Genomic DNA, 14,343 nt, shown 5'->3' with positions numbered 1-14,343 from the left:
TTTCTAGTTTACCAGTAATAATATAATCCATAAATGGCCACACTGCTTTGGGCTGCCATATGTTTTTACTTCAGCTTGTGTCAGCGTGAGGGGTATTCCTTGTTACATTAAATAATGTATTTATTGTAATGTAGCATTTCTATTAGAGTAGCTTCAGTTTTAAAGACAATTAACTGTTTCGTAACGATTATTAAACAATGACTTTTAATATATATTTAAATTTTTAGAGACAAAAAAAATTGCTTACCTTACCACACCTGTATGTTTGTGACGTCATATGTAGCTAGTGCATTTTCTCTTGTGTGAATGGCGTCATAATACCATGTACAACATATTGGCACTCCCCTACGAATAGAAAACTCGGCAAGAAGAAGCAACCGTAAAGGGAAGTAGTTGCTGTTTTAAAATAGTAAAATTATGAAATAATTAAATATTAATGGCTAAAATGATTGTAGTTTATTAGATTGTGTTAATTGTAAAGATGGCGAAAATGCAATTGTGTCGTCGCGAAAAGTTCACGTAATTATAAGTAACCGAACACTTCATTTTAAAGTTGTACTTACATATACATATTTATGTACATATGTGTGTATATGTATTTATATGCACTTACGTGCATACATACAGACAAGTTTCCTTTAAAAAATTAGAGATTGCGATTAATCGATTGAGCGCTAGGCTGCAACCTGTGGGTGATGATAGTAAGTGGGCGGGCTTGTAGGCGCTTAGCGATAGGCAGTAGGTGTCGGGTGTAGAGTGCACTTGTGGAGTTTGGCTAATGACGCAGTTAGTCCTTTGCTACGCGGCGATAAATTCTTAAAAGCTTACAGTAAGTCTGGATTAAATACGTATACTTTCAACATACTTAGGTGGTGAATGCACACACGCAAAAATCGCCAACGGTGCGATATACACATTTGAAACATGAACACAGCGGAGGTCAATCAAAGCCAAAGCCCACCACATATGTGCAATGAATGTAAGTAAATAGAAATTTCTTTAACGCTCTCTATACTTAAAGCATAATGCATTTATTGCTCTCAGCACACGATGAAGACTATGTGCTGCATGTGCATATGCCAAACAAGAGCTTCAAGGCGATTGGCTTCAATAAGAATGAAACCGTGTTGCACATTATCAAAAAGACGGTGTCAGAGTTCGGCAAAGATGGTCAGCCACCGCCGAGCACACAACGGTATGCATGTCGTATGTTGAATGTGATCACGAAAGAAGTAAGTAAAATGTGTACCCGTATTTGTTTACACTAAATATTTACATTGTTTACTGTTTTGTTGTTCTGTTTAGATTGTATGGCTAGCGAGGACCACGTTAATGGAGAAGGTGATGTCGCACATTTTGTCGCCCGGGTGCTCAAATGTCGATTGTCCAAACAATGATCCAAGCACATCGGAGATGGCGGAAAATAGAGATGTGCATCAAGGCAGGCGATTCATAACCAAAGGCGTGTGGCGCGTTGAACTGCGCGTTCGCTATGTGCCACACAGGATTCAAGATTTGTTTGACGAGGACAAAACCACTTGTTTCTACTATTTTGATCAGCTAAAGGAAGATTATATACAAGCCAACATTGCCTCTGTTGATGTTGATTTGGCGGTGCAACTTTGCTGTTTGGGCGTGCGTCATTATTTCAAAAATATAACTCTTAAGGCGCCGGATAAGAAACAGCACATCGATTACATTGAAAAGGAAATTGGATTTAAATATTTCATTCCGCAAGCTGTGATAGTCACAATAAAGCCAAAGAATCTGAAGAAAATGATACAGGTGGGATACAAAAGGGTCTACAATTACAACGACATTGAGTACTTAACAAAGTAAGTTCAATTTTTCTTGTTTTTTTAGTTTAGCAAATTAAAATCAATTTGCCAATGATTGCAGGTTCTATGATCTTCTGAAGAGCCTTTCATTAGCCGACTATGAACAATTTTCTGTCACCCTGAGCTCTGCTTGGAATATTTCTGGCATTCTGCATGTTGGTCCCCATATCGGTAATTATTCTTAACCATTAGTAGAAACAAGAAGCTTAAACAAATATTTTTCGACAGGAATCTCCTACCAGACACATCCTCAAGCCAGTTTAACAAATGTAGCACAATTTAAAGATGTCGTTGCGATCAGAACCTGCGCTCTACCAAAGGAAAAACTCGCCAAGGATAAGTCCACAGAATTCGAGTCGCAGAACTTGAATTGCAATTGTCAAAAAATCAAAACTCAAATCAAAATATCTGCTTCAAATATTGAAGAAGACTTAATTATTACATGCAATGGAGTAAATGTAAATTAATACATTAATATAAAAATTTTAATATATAACTAATCGTGATGCATTTTGCAGACCGCTGAAAGCATTGCCGATCTTATTGATGGATATTGCCGATTGCTGACAAAAGATGTTGAATTCACGATTTGGGAACGCGAATCAAATACACCAAATACCGACACATTAACGAAATCTTCGAATTCATTGCGAGAAGCTCCTAACACTTCATCGCCAAAGAATAAACCAACTTTAACAGATGATTATGCTGAAATTGGTTTACTGGAAGGCGAAGGAGACTACTCTACGCCCACAGGTAAACAAAGGCTTAATGGTTTTTACCATGTTATATTCAAGTTCATACATGTTTTTAGTACGCAACTATGAGCTGGATCGTTCGCAAATTGTGCTTAGCGCGAAAATAGGCGTGGGTCAATTTGGAGACGTTTACGTTGGGAGCTATACGTTTCCAGTATCAGCCAAATCGAAAACTAAAGCAAATGACAGTGCTTTAAGTAATAGCGACACCAAATACGATGTCATTCAAGTGGCTGTAAAGACATGTAAGGCAAATGAGGATCCCGAAAAGACAGAAAACTTCCTTGCAGAAGCATGTAAGTTAATATATATAGATATATGGCTAGTTCTATATTTAATTTTTCCATTTTTCATTGTAGATATAATGCAAAAGTTTGACCATCCACATATCATACGTCTGATTGGCATTTGCAGCATTATGCCGATTTGGATAGTAATGGAATTGGCGAAACTTGGTGAACTACGCGCCTACTTAAAAGCGAATAGTGATAGGTGAAATTCAGATTATTGTTTTCAAATTGCATGTGATTAATCAAAAGTTTATATTGCCAGACTGAGCCATGCAACCTTGCTTAAATATTGCTACCAATTGTCAACAGCGCTGAGCTATTTGGAGTCTAAGAAGTTTGTGCACCGAGACATTGCTGCGCGTAATGTTCTCGTTAGCACTCCCACTTGTGTCAAGGTGTGTGATTAAATAACAAGTATAGTATTCTTATGATTTGTTTACATTTAATCATATTTTCAATTTCAAATGATAGATTTAAAATATCAAGTTAGAGCTTAAGAAAATATTTTAATTCATATTTAAATCATTTCAGTTGGCTGACTTTGGTCTATCTCGCTGGGTCTCCGACCAATCGTATTATCACTCAACACCCACAGGTTTGCAACATTTAACTTGTCTTTGTTGAATTTAGGGTAATGAAAGTACTTATTTCAGTTGCGCTACCGATTAAGTGGATGTCGCCAGAGTCAATTAATTTTAGACGCTTCACAACCGCTAGTGATGTCTGGATGTTTGGTAAGCTATAAAATGCTTTTAAATTCATGTTATCTTTATGAATATATTTGGTTTTAGGTGTTTGCATTTGGGAGATTCTTATGCTAGGCGTGAAGCCTTTCCAAGGCGTCAAAAATAGCGAAGTAATCACAAAACTGGAAAACGGAGAAAGGCTTCCCCTACCGCCAAATTGTCCGCCACGGTTATACTCCCTAATGTCGCAATGCTGGGCTTACGAGCCTCTTAAACGACCCAATTTTAAGCGGATTAAAGAGACATTATAGTATGTATTCAAAACATTTTTTTTTTCTTAATAAATTAACATATACATTTCTTGGATTATAGTGAAATTCTACTGGAAGACAGCATAAATGCGTCTGAGACCATGCGACGGGAACACCGCCGAGTAGCTGGCGCTTCTTGGCTAGGCCCCGAGGACAATGACATTCCTCCCTTGAAGCCATCGAGAACTATTAGTGACATTGGTAACATAACTTGTAACATGCCTCTAAGGTAGAATATTATACAGATTTATTATTGTTTATAGATAATCCAAGCCTGATGAATGCCAGCGAGGAAAAAGGCATTGTGCCACAGACATACATAATTGCCCAAAATCCGGCGGTGCTCGCTCGACTCATGATGGAGAACCAAAAACGTGGCATTAATCCCGCTGCGTACACTACACCTGCCTCGGTATTTAACACTTTAGCCGTAGGATTAGATGCCAGTAATTCAAGTCAATCGCTTAAAACCACTAAACTCCCTGCAGCGGAGCTGCTAAAACTCGATCCTGTCGCTGATTCCGATAAATTTCCAACTAACAGCATCTCATCTCATAATCTTAATCCATCGTCATCTGAAACTAGTGTATTCGACTCATCCACTTTAAATGCCATGCATATTAAGCCCCAGGTATTATTTACCGATCATTTATCGATGAAGAACAACTTTATCATATGTGCGCCACCTACGGAGAGCGATTTTCACCTCAATCAAATGCAAATGGATAACAAAACTGTTAATCAAATGACGCGTGCTGCAGGTTATAGTATTTACGGCAGCCTCGAAAGGCATCAGCCAACGATGGATAAAACAATGTTGTCCAAGGGTGGCAGCCTGGAGCGTCATCAGTCACTAATGTCGGCTCAAAATATGAATTATCACAAGCAAGTTGCACCACACCCAGCAGATCGTTCGAGGAGTATGGACCGCAATAGTCACTTTCATGCTTATCGCCAACAAATGAAAACATCCATTGAATGTGAAGCCTTGCCCGAAGAGATCTACGATTTTGGGGGTGCTGGCCTCAAAACTTGCGTGTCTGTTAAACAAGTACCGAATGCCACAATGCAATCACTGCTGCATTCATCACCAATCAATTCAAATCAAAAGACACAAGATTACAATGGTCCGCCAGCTGCTCTACAAGAAGTTGACGAGCTTAAATGCGATTGGAATTCGCAGTGGACACAACAGACTAATCTCTCCCAGGAAGGCGCTGCCTGCATGCCACTAAATACTGATGTTACAAATCAGGTTTGCGGGACGATGCACATCAAATGGATACCTCTTTTTCCGCTTTTCCTTTATTTTTTTGTATCATTTGAACATATATTTTTTAGTTGTTTACGCTTTTAAGTTATTTATTAGCTAGAATTTAGCACTTTTGAACCTAATATGAACTACAATGTGTGTGACATTCATTTGCAGAATATGCCCAATCCAATCGGTGAAAAGTTGCGGCAACAACGCAAGGACAGCAATAGTGATGGTGAATGGCTGCATCAAGAGGAAATGCTGGTATGTTTTATATTCTATTCGACAATAGTTTATTGTGCATTAAAAAAAAAAACATTTTCAATTTTGCAGAGAAAGCGATCTAGCTCTATACCACCGGGAGCTGTTACGGACATTTTAGCCAAGCATCAAACATTTAAAACAGACTTGACATCAGCTGGACCAACAATTCTACCGGACTCGAACTCGCGAACAAAACTCTCGTTGGATTATTTGACAGCAGCTGAGGAATCTAATGGCTCTAGGTCTCGAAATAGTGAAATTCCTGATGTCATTCGACCCGTAAATCGTGCCAACGACGAAGTCTATTGCGCCACAACTGCCGTAGTCAAATCAATAATGTTGCTTTCGCAAGGTGTGGAAAAGTCGCACATTGATGGCTACTTGCATTTGGTTAAAAATGTTGGTGTCGAACTTAGGAATCTACTTAAATCGGTCGATAAAATTTCGATACTGTTTCCAGCGCAAGCCCTGAAGTAAGAAGGCAAATATCTTTATTTAAATCAATATTTTCAATGGCATATTCTTTTTGTGCTTGCAGAGAAGTGGAGATGGCGCACAAAGTACTTTCCAAAGACATGCATGAATTAGTCTCGGCAATGCGACTGGCTCATCAATATAATGACACGACCTTGGATAATGAATACAGAAAGCAAGTATTTCTTAACATTGTGTTTTTTAAATTATATTGATATAATTTACTTTTAGGAGTATGTTATCTGCTGCGCACATCTTGGCAATGGATGCAAAGAATCTCTTTGATGTAGTCGACTCAATTCGAAATCGATATCAACAGATATCAAGTACCTCGAAAGAATCAGGCAGCTCATCTGTAAACTGTGAACAGCAATCTGGTCAATTGGGCTGTGAAGTAGCTGGTCCATCGTCTTTTTCACTAATTGGCGATATTAGTGGCAATGTAAATGACATCAGTCTATACGACAATGAGAGCTTGGCGCACAGCTTCAACGCTCGGCAGCTACAAGCACAAACGGGAAATAAATCTGGCAGCTTACAGAGAGATATTGATATTAGCTCGGTTGCGACGACGGGCAACGAGCCCTTAAAAATAATTGAAGACACGTTGAATAGCAGCTCATCCGCTGAGCATATGTATAGTAACACTTCCGCCCTACATAGCCATGGATAAATTGAAAAAAAAAATGGAATAGTTTGACTCTTTTTTTTATAACTTTATTAAAAGATAGAGTACTATACGCTAACATTCTGTGTATATAACAAGCCAAAATACATATGTACATAAGTATGTGCTTTCTTACAAATGCGCAATTCATCCAAAAAAAAAGAAAAGAAAAGAAAAACAAAAAACTAAACTCTCATATACACACATTAAATATTTTATGTATACTGCTTATGTTCTTTACATGTGACGAACACTCAACTTCGGCCGGCCGCTGTTAATGCATTATTAATTCGTCAAATAGTCAAAAATACATTTAAGAGACACTTATGTATATGTAATTAAATCAAACAATTACTAGTAGGAATATCGAAAGTATTCGTTTTTATTTCAATGGAACAGAGAATTAAGGACGGTTAGGATTTGGTCAAAGCTGCCACTTGATGCACTTTGAATAGTATGTGATATTGGGAAATAATTGAGATCTTAGCTGTGTCCTGTCCCAAATTTAACATTACTAAGCGAAACCAAACTTGGCGAATAAGAAACACAGAATAGAAATAAATGGTTTTTAAATTAAATTTTGCTATAATTTCATTAATAATAATAATATGCATTTTTTAATTAAATATATTGCATAGTTTTATTTGATATTCGATACTAAAAGATGACAAAAATATGTAAAAGTACGAAAGCAGATGAATATCCATATAACGAGAACACTGATTGAATTTATGTGGTGAGAAAATAGATTATGCCCTTGTCATACAAATATCTATTAAATTCTTTGTTCGGTTTTTGTATATGCTCATAACATTTAAACAAATGCAAATGAAAAATCAACAACATCGCGTAAATAGAACAATTATTAACGAGCTGAGTTGCTACTGAATGTAATTAGGAATATATTGTCCGTTCAATCCATTCCTCCAACGTAAATGTGGCAGTTTCGTTCTTTTCGGCATCTCGTTCCTTGAATATTTCTGGAATTTATATTTGAAATACGTTAGAAAGGTATTCGAAATATAAATCAATTTCTATATATACCTATATATGTCTTAATTTTGACGGCACACATGAGGAAATCATCAAATGCAATCTTTCCGTCTCGCGATCCATAACGATGACCTAAAGCGTTCAACACACGATTATTTAAATGATAACCAGCCGATTGAAGTGCTTCACGAAGCTGAAAGCCTGAAATGCGGCCAGAGCTGTCAGTATCGTATTGCTTAAAGATCGCCTTCCATTTGGCGATATCAGAAAGCAAAGCCTCAAATTCTTCGAAACCCAGTTTCCCGGACTTATCGGCATCCAACATAGCCACCATAGAGCGGCAAACATCTTTGGAAAAGCCGTGCGTCTCGTCAACAATAGCTATTATAAATAATGAGAACAATATGAGAATTATGTTTACATTCCACTCATGCTGATGTCTTACGTCGATTAATAGTTGGATTATTTTCTATTAGTGGCTTGCTAGACTGATCGCCCGCTCCTAGCTGATTTTCGAAGGGTGTGCCTTTAAGGAATGGCCCACAAATCAGAGCAAGCAACCCACAGGCATTGCCAGAGTCCTCTCCTCCCATGCCAGCTGCTTGAGTCTCAAAAGCATTGTTGGCTTGGAAGCGACTGTATTCGATTGCCTTTGGTAAATCTGGATTGTAAAAAGGTAAACTTAAAAAAACTTGATATAATATTAATATGTATATCAAACTCACCATCCTTCATGGAGTGATCCAAGATGAGTTTCAACTCCATCCAATCAACTTCTTGATCCTTGCCAGCAATGCTGTCGAACAGTCGCCTTAAGCTGTCCTTTTGAGGATCTGTGGGCCTTGGCGATGGAATTGCAGGTACCACCTAAGATGCACAAACAATATTCATAAATAATATTCTGTTGAAATGGTTATTATCTTACATCATCCGCATGACCTCCGTAGCCAACATGATCGTCGTTCTCTCTACATAAAAGTTGGTGAAAAATTTGATTTGGAAAATTGATTGATAAAATATAAGGTTTTATTAAATTGTCGATATGTAGCTACAATATTTCTATTTCAAATAGAGCAATAGTATAATACATTTGAAAATTGTAATAATACGTACAATAAGATTAGGGCAATATGCATTTAAAGGAGGTCCGCCATTTACAGAACAGAATAAATTATAATTTATCAAATACTCAATCCATTATATGTTGACTAGTTGTCGTTTGACATTATACTTTTTAATGCAGTAATTTACAATACTCGTTTTAGTTCAATTAAGTTCATAAAACAATAGATTGATCAAGGAAATTTTAAAATTGATCAGATTTAATGATGTGCAACTAAATAAATATTTTAAAATTTGCTACCACTAAGGGATATTCAACAATAACATTTTTGGAATGTACTCTAAAACAAAAACAAGATTTCTAATTTTACACCTGTGGGCAAAATAATAGCTTATACAAACCTGCAACGGAATTAATTGTTAATTATACTAGTAATTATTCTTACATTACGGTGAGTAATGTTAAGCTAAAGTGACAAATTTATAGAACCGAGACGGAAACGTGCTAGATATTACTCATCTTATTGCAGGTTTGACATTTTACATTACATTTACATTAACTTGTTAGATTATAATCTCAGCTGAGTTTTTTAGATTAGATTAGTGCAGTTAACATTTGAGTGAGCATTAATTGAAGAAATACAAACACCGTTATGTTTAGGTATTTATGAGTATGAGTTAGAAAACTTTTTTGAAATGAGCATGAGAACATGTTAGAGCCAGAATTTAATCAACATACTGCTATTTTATCTTCCCACAGGTTTATATATTACGATAGCATAAGTTAGCTGTTACACATGCACACAGGTACAAACAATCAAGGTAATCACAGTACCCACCCCTCGCATATTGCATAGATAGAATAATTGAAATATTTATCGGCTGCCGAATTTTAGATCTAATATACAAACTCTTCTGCATTTGCATTGTATACGCACTCCATATTATTTTTAGTTTCGGAAAAGACTCGAATGATGAATTCGCCTTCCTCATTTGGATCGAAAGTTGACGGTACAATCAGATAATGACCCGGAGGTAGCTTAAAGCGAGCGCACACCTATTCAAATGGAATGCAAAGAATTATTAATTGATGAGATAATAATTAATATAATATATACTTCTCGTGTGTTGATAAAGTGTGGCGAGCGGCCAACTGACGATTTATATTTAAAGAAATTGATGCCCTGCGGACGATTCTGCAGATCGTGATCAGTTAGACTATAGATGGCAAAGCCAATTGTTAAGCACTCCATGCCCATGTTGCGCTTCGATCTGCGATTCTTTTGCATCAGGGCCACAATCACAGTGCAGTGTCCCTCCTCATCCTCCTCATCGGGATCGACGAGTGTTATAATATACTGGGGATTGTGCCAGAAAGTTTCCAAGAAGTTGCGGCAACCTCCAGCTGTCACTCCCGGCGTCCATTCGCCCTCGTACATGGACATTTCCCATTTGCGCTTGCCATTTTGCTGATAGTCATCGCTCTTTTGCGAGAATGAATCTGGTGACAAATTGCAGATCTCGACGCGATCGAAATAATTCAAAAAGTCCTGGAACGACATCCAGAACTCGCCATCACGATCGAAAGTCAATCCAATTTCCGTTTTCTGCTCCTCAGGTATGTAACGCCACTCGGGTGAACTGTCACTCCAAGGTCCGTTCCACTCGGCTTCATTGCCCCACGGATTACGCATACGTATCATGGGAATCTTGCCTTGACGATTTGGAGTCACAATGTCAATAAGGCAAACCTGCAAATAACAATAAAGAACAAATGTATTAACAAATTACGACCAAATTGAAGAGCAGCACTCGCACCTTGGTGATGGAGTAAGCGTGTCCGCGAATTAAGCCCTGAGGCGTTTCAGCCTCCAGCACATTAGGATCCGCTTCGATAGAGCAACCCATCATGGAACTGCGCTCCGCCCCTTTTTGCAAAATGGTAAATAGATTGTCCGGCGACTCCTTGAGGTCATACCATTCACTGACACCGCCAGTGAAATCCTCCATAGCCTCGCAAGTAGTGCCTCCCTTTAGCGCCTCATAAGAGCCATGAAGTCTATACAAATTATAGGCATTAGGAAATGAGTTAATTCAATAATTGATTAGCAATTATACTTGGCGTAGGCTTTTTCCAAAAGAGCACTCCAGAACTCGTTCTTCTCCGCCGAATGCATATAGAGTAGCTCTCCACGATATGTCGGCAAACGATCATCAATAATCACATCCACCCATTTACCTAATCAATTTAGTTAAATAATTTAGTAGTGTAAAAATACTTAAACAAATTCAATAATTACCATACTGCCAAAAGCGAAAATGAAAGATGCCCGCATAGTTTTCTTGGAAGCTTTGCTCCGGTGGAATTACGCGGAAAAAGAGATTCGATTCCTGTGTCAAATTTGCGGTGGCAGCCAAAAGCCAACAGTCTCCAAGTTCGCCCTGCTGCACATCAAATCGAGAGAAACCCTCCACAAAGAACTGCGGATCCTCCACAATTTCCTGTAAAGTATATAATGAGAGTTAAGAAAAATCGCATCACGTTGTATATAGAATATATTACATGCGGACGCAGCCATTCAATGTGCCGATCAGGTCGACGTGAGAACATCAGGGATTCGTTGCTAGCGGGGAAAAGGGGATCCTCGAAGAGCGAACCACTCGCCAGGCAGCCGTTCAGCAATGACTCGTAATCCTGCACATCGACATTGTGTCCCAGACCAGCATTCGTCTCACCCAGCTAAAAACGATGCATTTTCTTATTAGTATCACAAACATATGAAATTTACTATATTTGTGGAAAGGGAAAATATGAAAAATGTTGCTCTACATTTTATACAAGAAGTATACATACATATACATATACATATAGTAAGAGAAATGTGAGATGTATCCTAAAATGTTTACACAGCCACAATCACGAACACAAACACAAAGTAATAAAGAAGGACGACAACGTGTTATCCTTGCAAAAGCAAAGTACTTACATTACCATTAAATTCAGCTACTGCATTTTGCAAGGGTCGCTTAGTTTTTAAATAGAGTTTTCAATGACAAGAATAGAGTAGAGTGTAAATGCATGATTAGAGGAGCAAAATGTAAAAATGTAAGCTTTGTTCGACCGTCTGACATCTTGCAAGAGATACTGTCAACTAACGGACTACTTACGTTGCCATTCACAGTGGCTACCTCACTTTGCAAGGGTCGCTGAATTCGAATGGCAAAAGGAAAGTGTAAATGGATTGAGCAGGTATTAAAATGTATGATTGTACGACTGTATGTTAGATAGAATGATGTACCCTCACTTTAGTTCGTCAATCACACTTACCACTCGCATGTTCTTGATGCTAGGCAGAACTCGCTTTGTTTCGGCCTCCTTCTTCACAAAAATTTCATTGATCACAGATCCAACAACTTCTTTGGCGGCGCCCATTGCGGCATCGCCGGCGGCATTGAGGAACTCTTGCCCCGCCTGTCTTAAGAATCCTTTGAGTTCATCCATCTTGAATTCCTATGTTGTTGGAAAATCTAAAAAAAATAAAAAATCATAAGCATTAAAACTAGAGAAAGCTTTTTGGCTTTACAATTTTGTAATTTATCATTTTGGGACCAATATTGTAATAAACACGACACCTTGACCCCATTGGGTATTTAAGTAATGTGTTGACATCATGCGTAGATGTTAACCAAGTATATAGTCCCGTAGGAAATTATATTTTAATTATCTTGGGTGTATATATGTAAATATGTATTCATAAGTATCTGCAAGGCGTGTGTAAACTACTCAAAGTCACGCAATGAGTTGCTCTCAATTAGTATATCATTATTTACTTATATCTGCAAAACTCTTACGATAAACTATCTAATATTTATTAGTTGGTTTGCAGACTTTATTTGATGAGGTTTTAGCAAATAGTTATTAAAATCAACAAGTCAAAATTATTGAACTTTCAAAATTATTACTTTTAAACATTCATATTGATATTTCGTTTGTTTGTTGATAAATAAGTCAATTATAAGATTATTTTTTATCGACAGTGTAAATAAACAAAAAAAATGATATAATTAGATAAACAAATAGATAGATAATAAATAAACCCATTAAACCAAATGCAATTTATCAATTCCGCACACATGACAACTTAGTAAGGGCGTTCATAAGTAAACATCATGTATAACGCTTGTTTTATGGACTTAGACAGTAATAAAACTGGCAATAAATGCTTTAATCGTTTTTAAACAGTCAAAATTTACGATTGCAATCCTTTTCACATAAATGCAAATAATCTCTAACCGTGGCATTGGATTATTTGGCAAATTCGGTTAAAAATGCGGAGTACTATATAATTTATTTTCTTTTAAAACGAAAGACTTAAATTGAAACCGTTCTAATGTGAGTCATTAAAGATAAGAATATTAAAGTTAATAATTTGAAGTCTATCCGGAGGGCGCTGTTCGTATATAAGATAATACATATGTATCTACCAAAATGCGGCATGATGTTTGTTACATACCAAACAGATGAACATTTTTTTGATATTCAACTGGATGGTGACATCATTGCAAAGAACATACAAACATATGAATATGTATAGACTATGTGTGTGTGTCATTTCAAAACATTTATTTATCGAATGCTTGTAGACGGCGGCATCGAAAGTAAATATACTTCTATACACATTTATTTACGCACAAATTTTTTATCTTTTAATTAGCATAAACATTTAAGTTTGACGCCCGCTTTCCCTGTGCATGTGTGCAGATGCGAATTAGTTTTGTTGTGGTGCTGGCCAAGTTTATTCACTTTATAAATATTTCCTTTTGCACCTTCGTCATCATAGGGCGAAAACATTAATTAAAGCATTTAACCACAAATTCGAATGCGAAGTTGAAACAGGTTTAATAACAATCACAAGTTCCTAGACTGTTTCCACCACATGCCACAGCCCGCACTTACACATATACATTGGTGTATATGAGCCAATAATAATAGACAAAGTCTATTTATAATATATAAAATATATTTGTTGATTAATATAAACCTTGTAGATTGAATAAACGATTTCCCCACTTCACGCACACTTGCAGACTATCACTTTAAAACTGACAACAATACTACGTAGTATATGCACATTTACACAAGAATACAGTTTTCTTTAATTTGAGAAGAATCAGCAACACATTCGTCATTGACGCTATGTAGTTACTCACTGAAAAGAATTTTCGAACTTTCGCTGCTGCTCAACAAAAATTGTTAATGAATTTTATACATGTAGCATGTTGCCAACTACTATGAGCAACATATGTATGTATGTATGTGTGTAATTTCTCTCATCAGCTGACAAAGTCACAACACAAAATTATCGAAAATCGATAGCACGTTGTTATACGACAGTTTGACAAATTCTTATGAAGCGCCAAATTTAATTTGAATGGATAAACCAACTGCGTAGATTATATTACTCATGATTGGTCATTAACATCTAGCGTGCTTAATATTTAATAATTTACAACTAATGCAAATAACAAATAATAAAATTGTGGCTCAAGTATATCTTGGAATCCCTTCAAGAGGTTTATATTAATTATTAGTTCATGCAATTTAGATAGCTAAGTGTACTTTCAACTTTATTATCGATAATATCAACTTGAAGATAAATCATGAAATATGAACCAACGAAGTTCGTTCCGGAGTTTTCATTCCACAATGATCGCGCTGCAAAGAGCTGCCAACTCGTTGGAAAC

At 36.8% G+C, this 14,343-nt stretch overlaps 2 protein-coding genes across 4 annotated transcripts; one reads left to right on the top strand and one right to left on the bottom strand.

Annotated features, from left to right (window-relative positions):
* Positions 1 to 200: 200 nt before the first annotated feature.
* Positions 201 to 6,907, top strand: LOC132794041 (focal adhesion kinase 1). 2 transcript variants are annotated; one of them, XM_060804260.1, is made up of 19 exons: positions 201 to 386; positions 871 to 979; positions 1,045 to 1,232; positions 1,306 to 1,835; positions 1,900 to 2,009; positions 2,067 to 2,296; positions 2,357 to 2,594; positions 2,653 to 2,892; positions 2,956 to 3,088; positions 3,149 to 3,281; positions 3,418 to 3,481; positions 3,540 to 3,620; positions 3,678 to 3,882; positions 3,945 to 4,084; positions 4,147 to 5,138; positions 5,313 to 5,402; positions 5,472 to 5,875; positions 5,941 to 6,051; positions 6,108 to 6,907. In XM_060804260.1, exons 2-19 carry the CDS (start codon positions 925 to 927, stop codon positions 6,547 to 6,549), a joined length of 4,386 nt encoding a protein of 1,461 aa, XP_060660243.1. In that variant the 5' UTR covers positions 201 to 386; positions 871 to 924; the 3' UTR covers positions 6,550 to 6,907. The 2 variants fall into 2 exon arrangements, with proteins under 2 accessions (XP_060660243.1, XP_060660245.1); XM_060804262.1 differs by lacking the exon at positions 201 to 386 and having other exon boundaries at positions 582 to 979; positions 4,147 to 4,295.
* A 249-nt stretch (positions 6,908 to 7,156) lies between these two features.
* On the bottom strand, positions 7,157 to 13,909 carry LOC132794043 (calpain-A). 2 transcript variants are annotated; one of them, XM_060804265.1, is made up of 13 exons: positions 13,810 to 13,909; positions 11,927 to 12,126; positions 11,162 to 11,338; positions 10,899 to 11,100; positions 10,717 to 10,837; positions 10,417 to 10,657; positions 9,717 to 10,349; positions 9,537 to 9,655; positions 8,462 to 8,504; positions 8,262 to 8,403; positions 7,982 to 8,197; positions 7,588 to 7,917; positions 7,157 to 7,523 (listed from the first exon to the last, which is right to left on the bottom strand). In XM_060804265.1, the coding sequence occupies exons 2-13, from the start codon at positions 12,098 to 12,100 to the stop codon at positions 7,438 to 7,440; spliced, it is 2,484 nt and encodes an 827-aa protein (XP_060660248.1). In that variant the 5' UTR covers positions 12,101 to 12,126; positions 13,810 to 13,909; the 3' UTR covers positions 7,157 to 7,437. The 2 variants fall into 2 exon arrangements, with proteins under 2 accessions (XP_060660248.1, XP_060660247.1); XM_060804264.1 differs by lacking the exon at positions 13,810 to 13,909 and adding an exon at positions 13,641 to 13,801 and having other exon boundaries at positions 7,158 to 7,523.
* Positions 13,910 to 14,343: the final 434 nt, after the last annotated feature.

This window comes from Drosophila nasuta, chromosome 3, assembly GCF_023558535.2.
Source record: "Drosophila nasuta strain 15112-1781.00 chromosome 3, ASM2355853v1, whole genome shotgun sequence".
Lineage (NCBI taxonomy): Eukaryota > Metazoa > Arthropoda > Insecta > Diptera > Drosophilidae > Drosophila > Drosophila nasuta.
The sequence above is the reverse complement of the archived record's forward strand: the minus strand, read 5'-3'. Positions and strand labels throughout refer to the sequence as shown.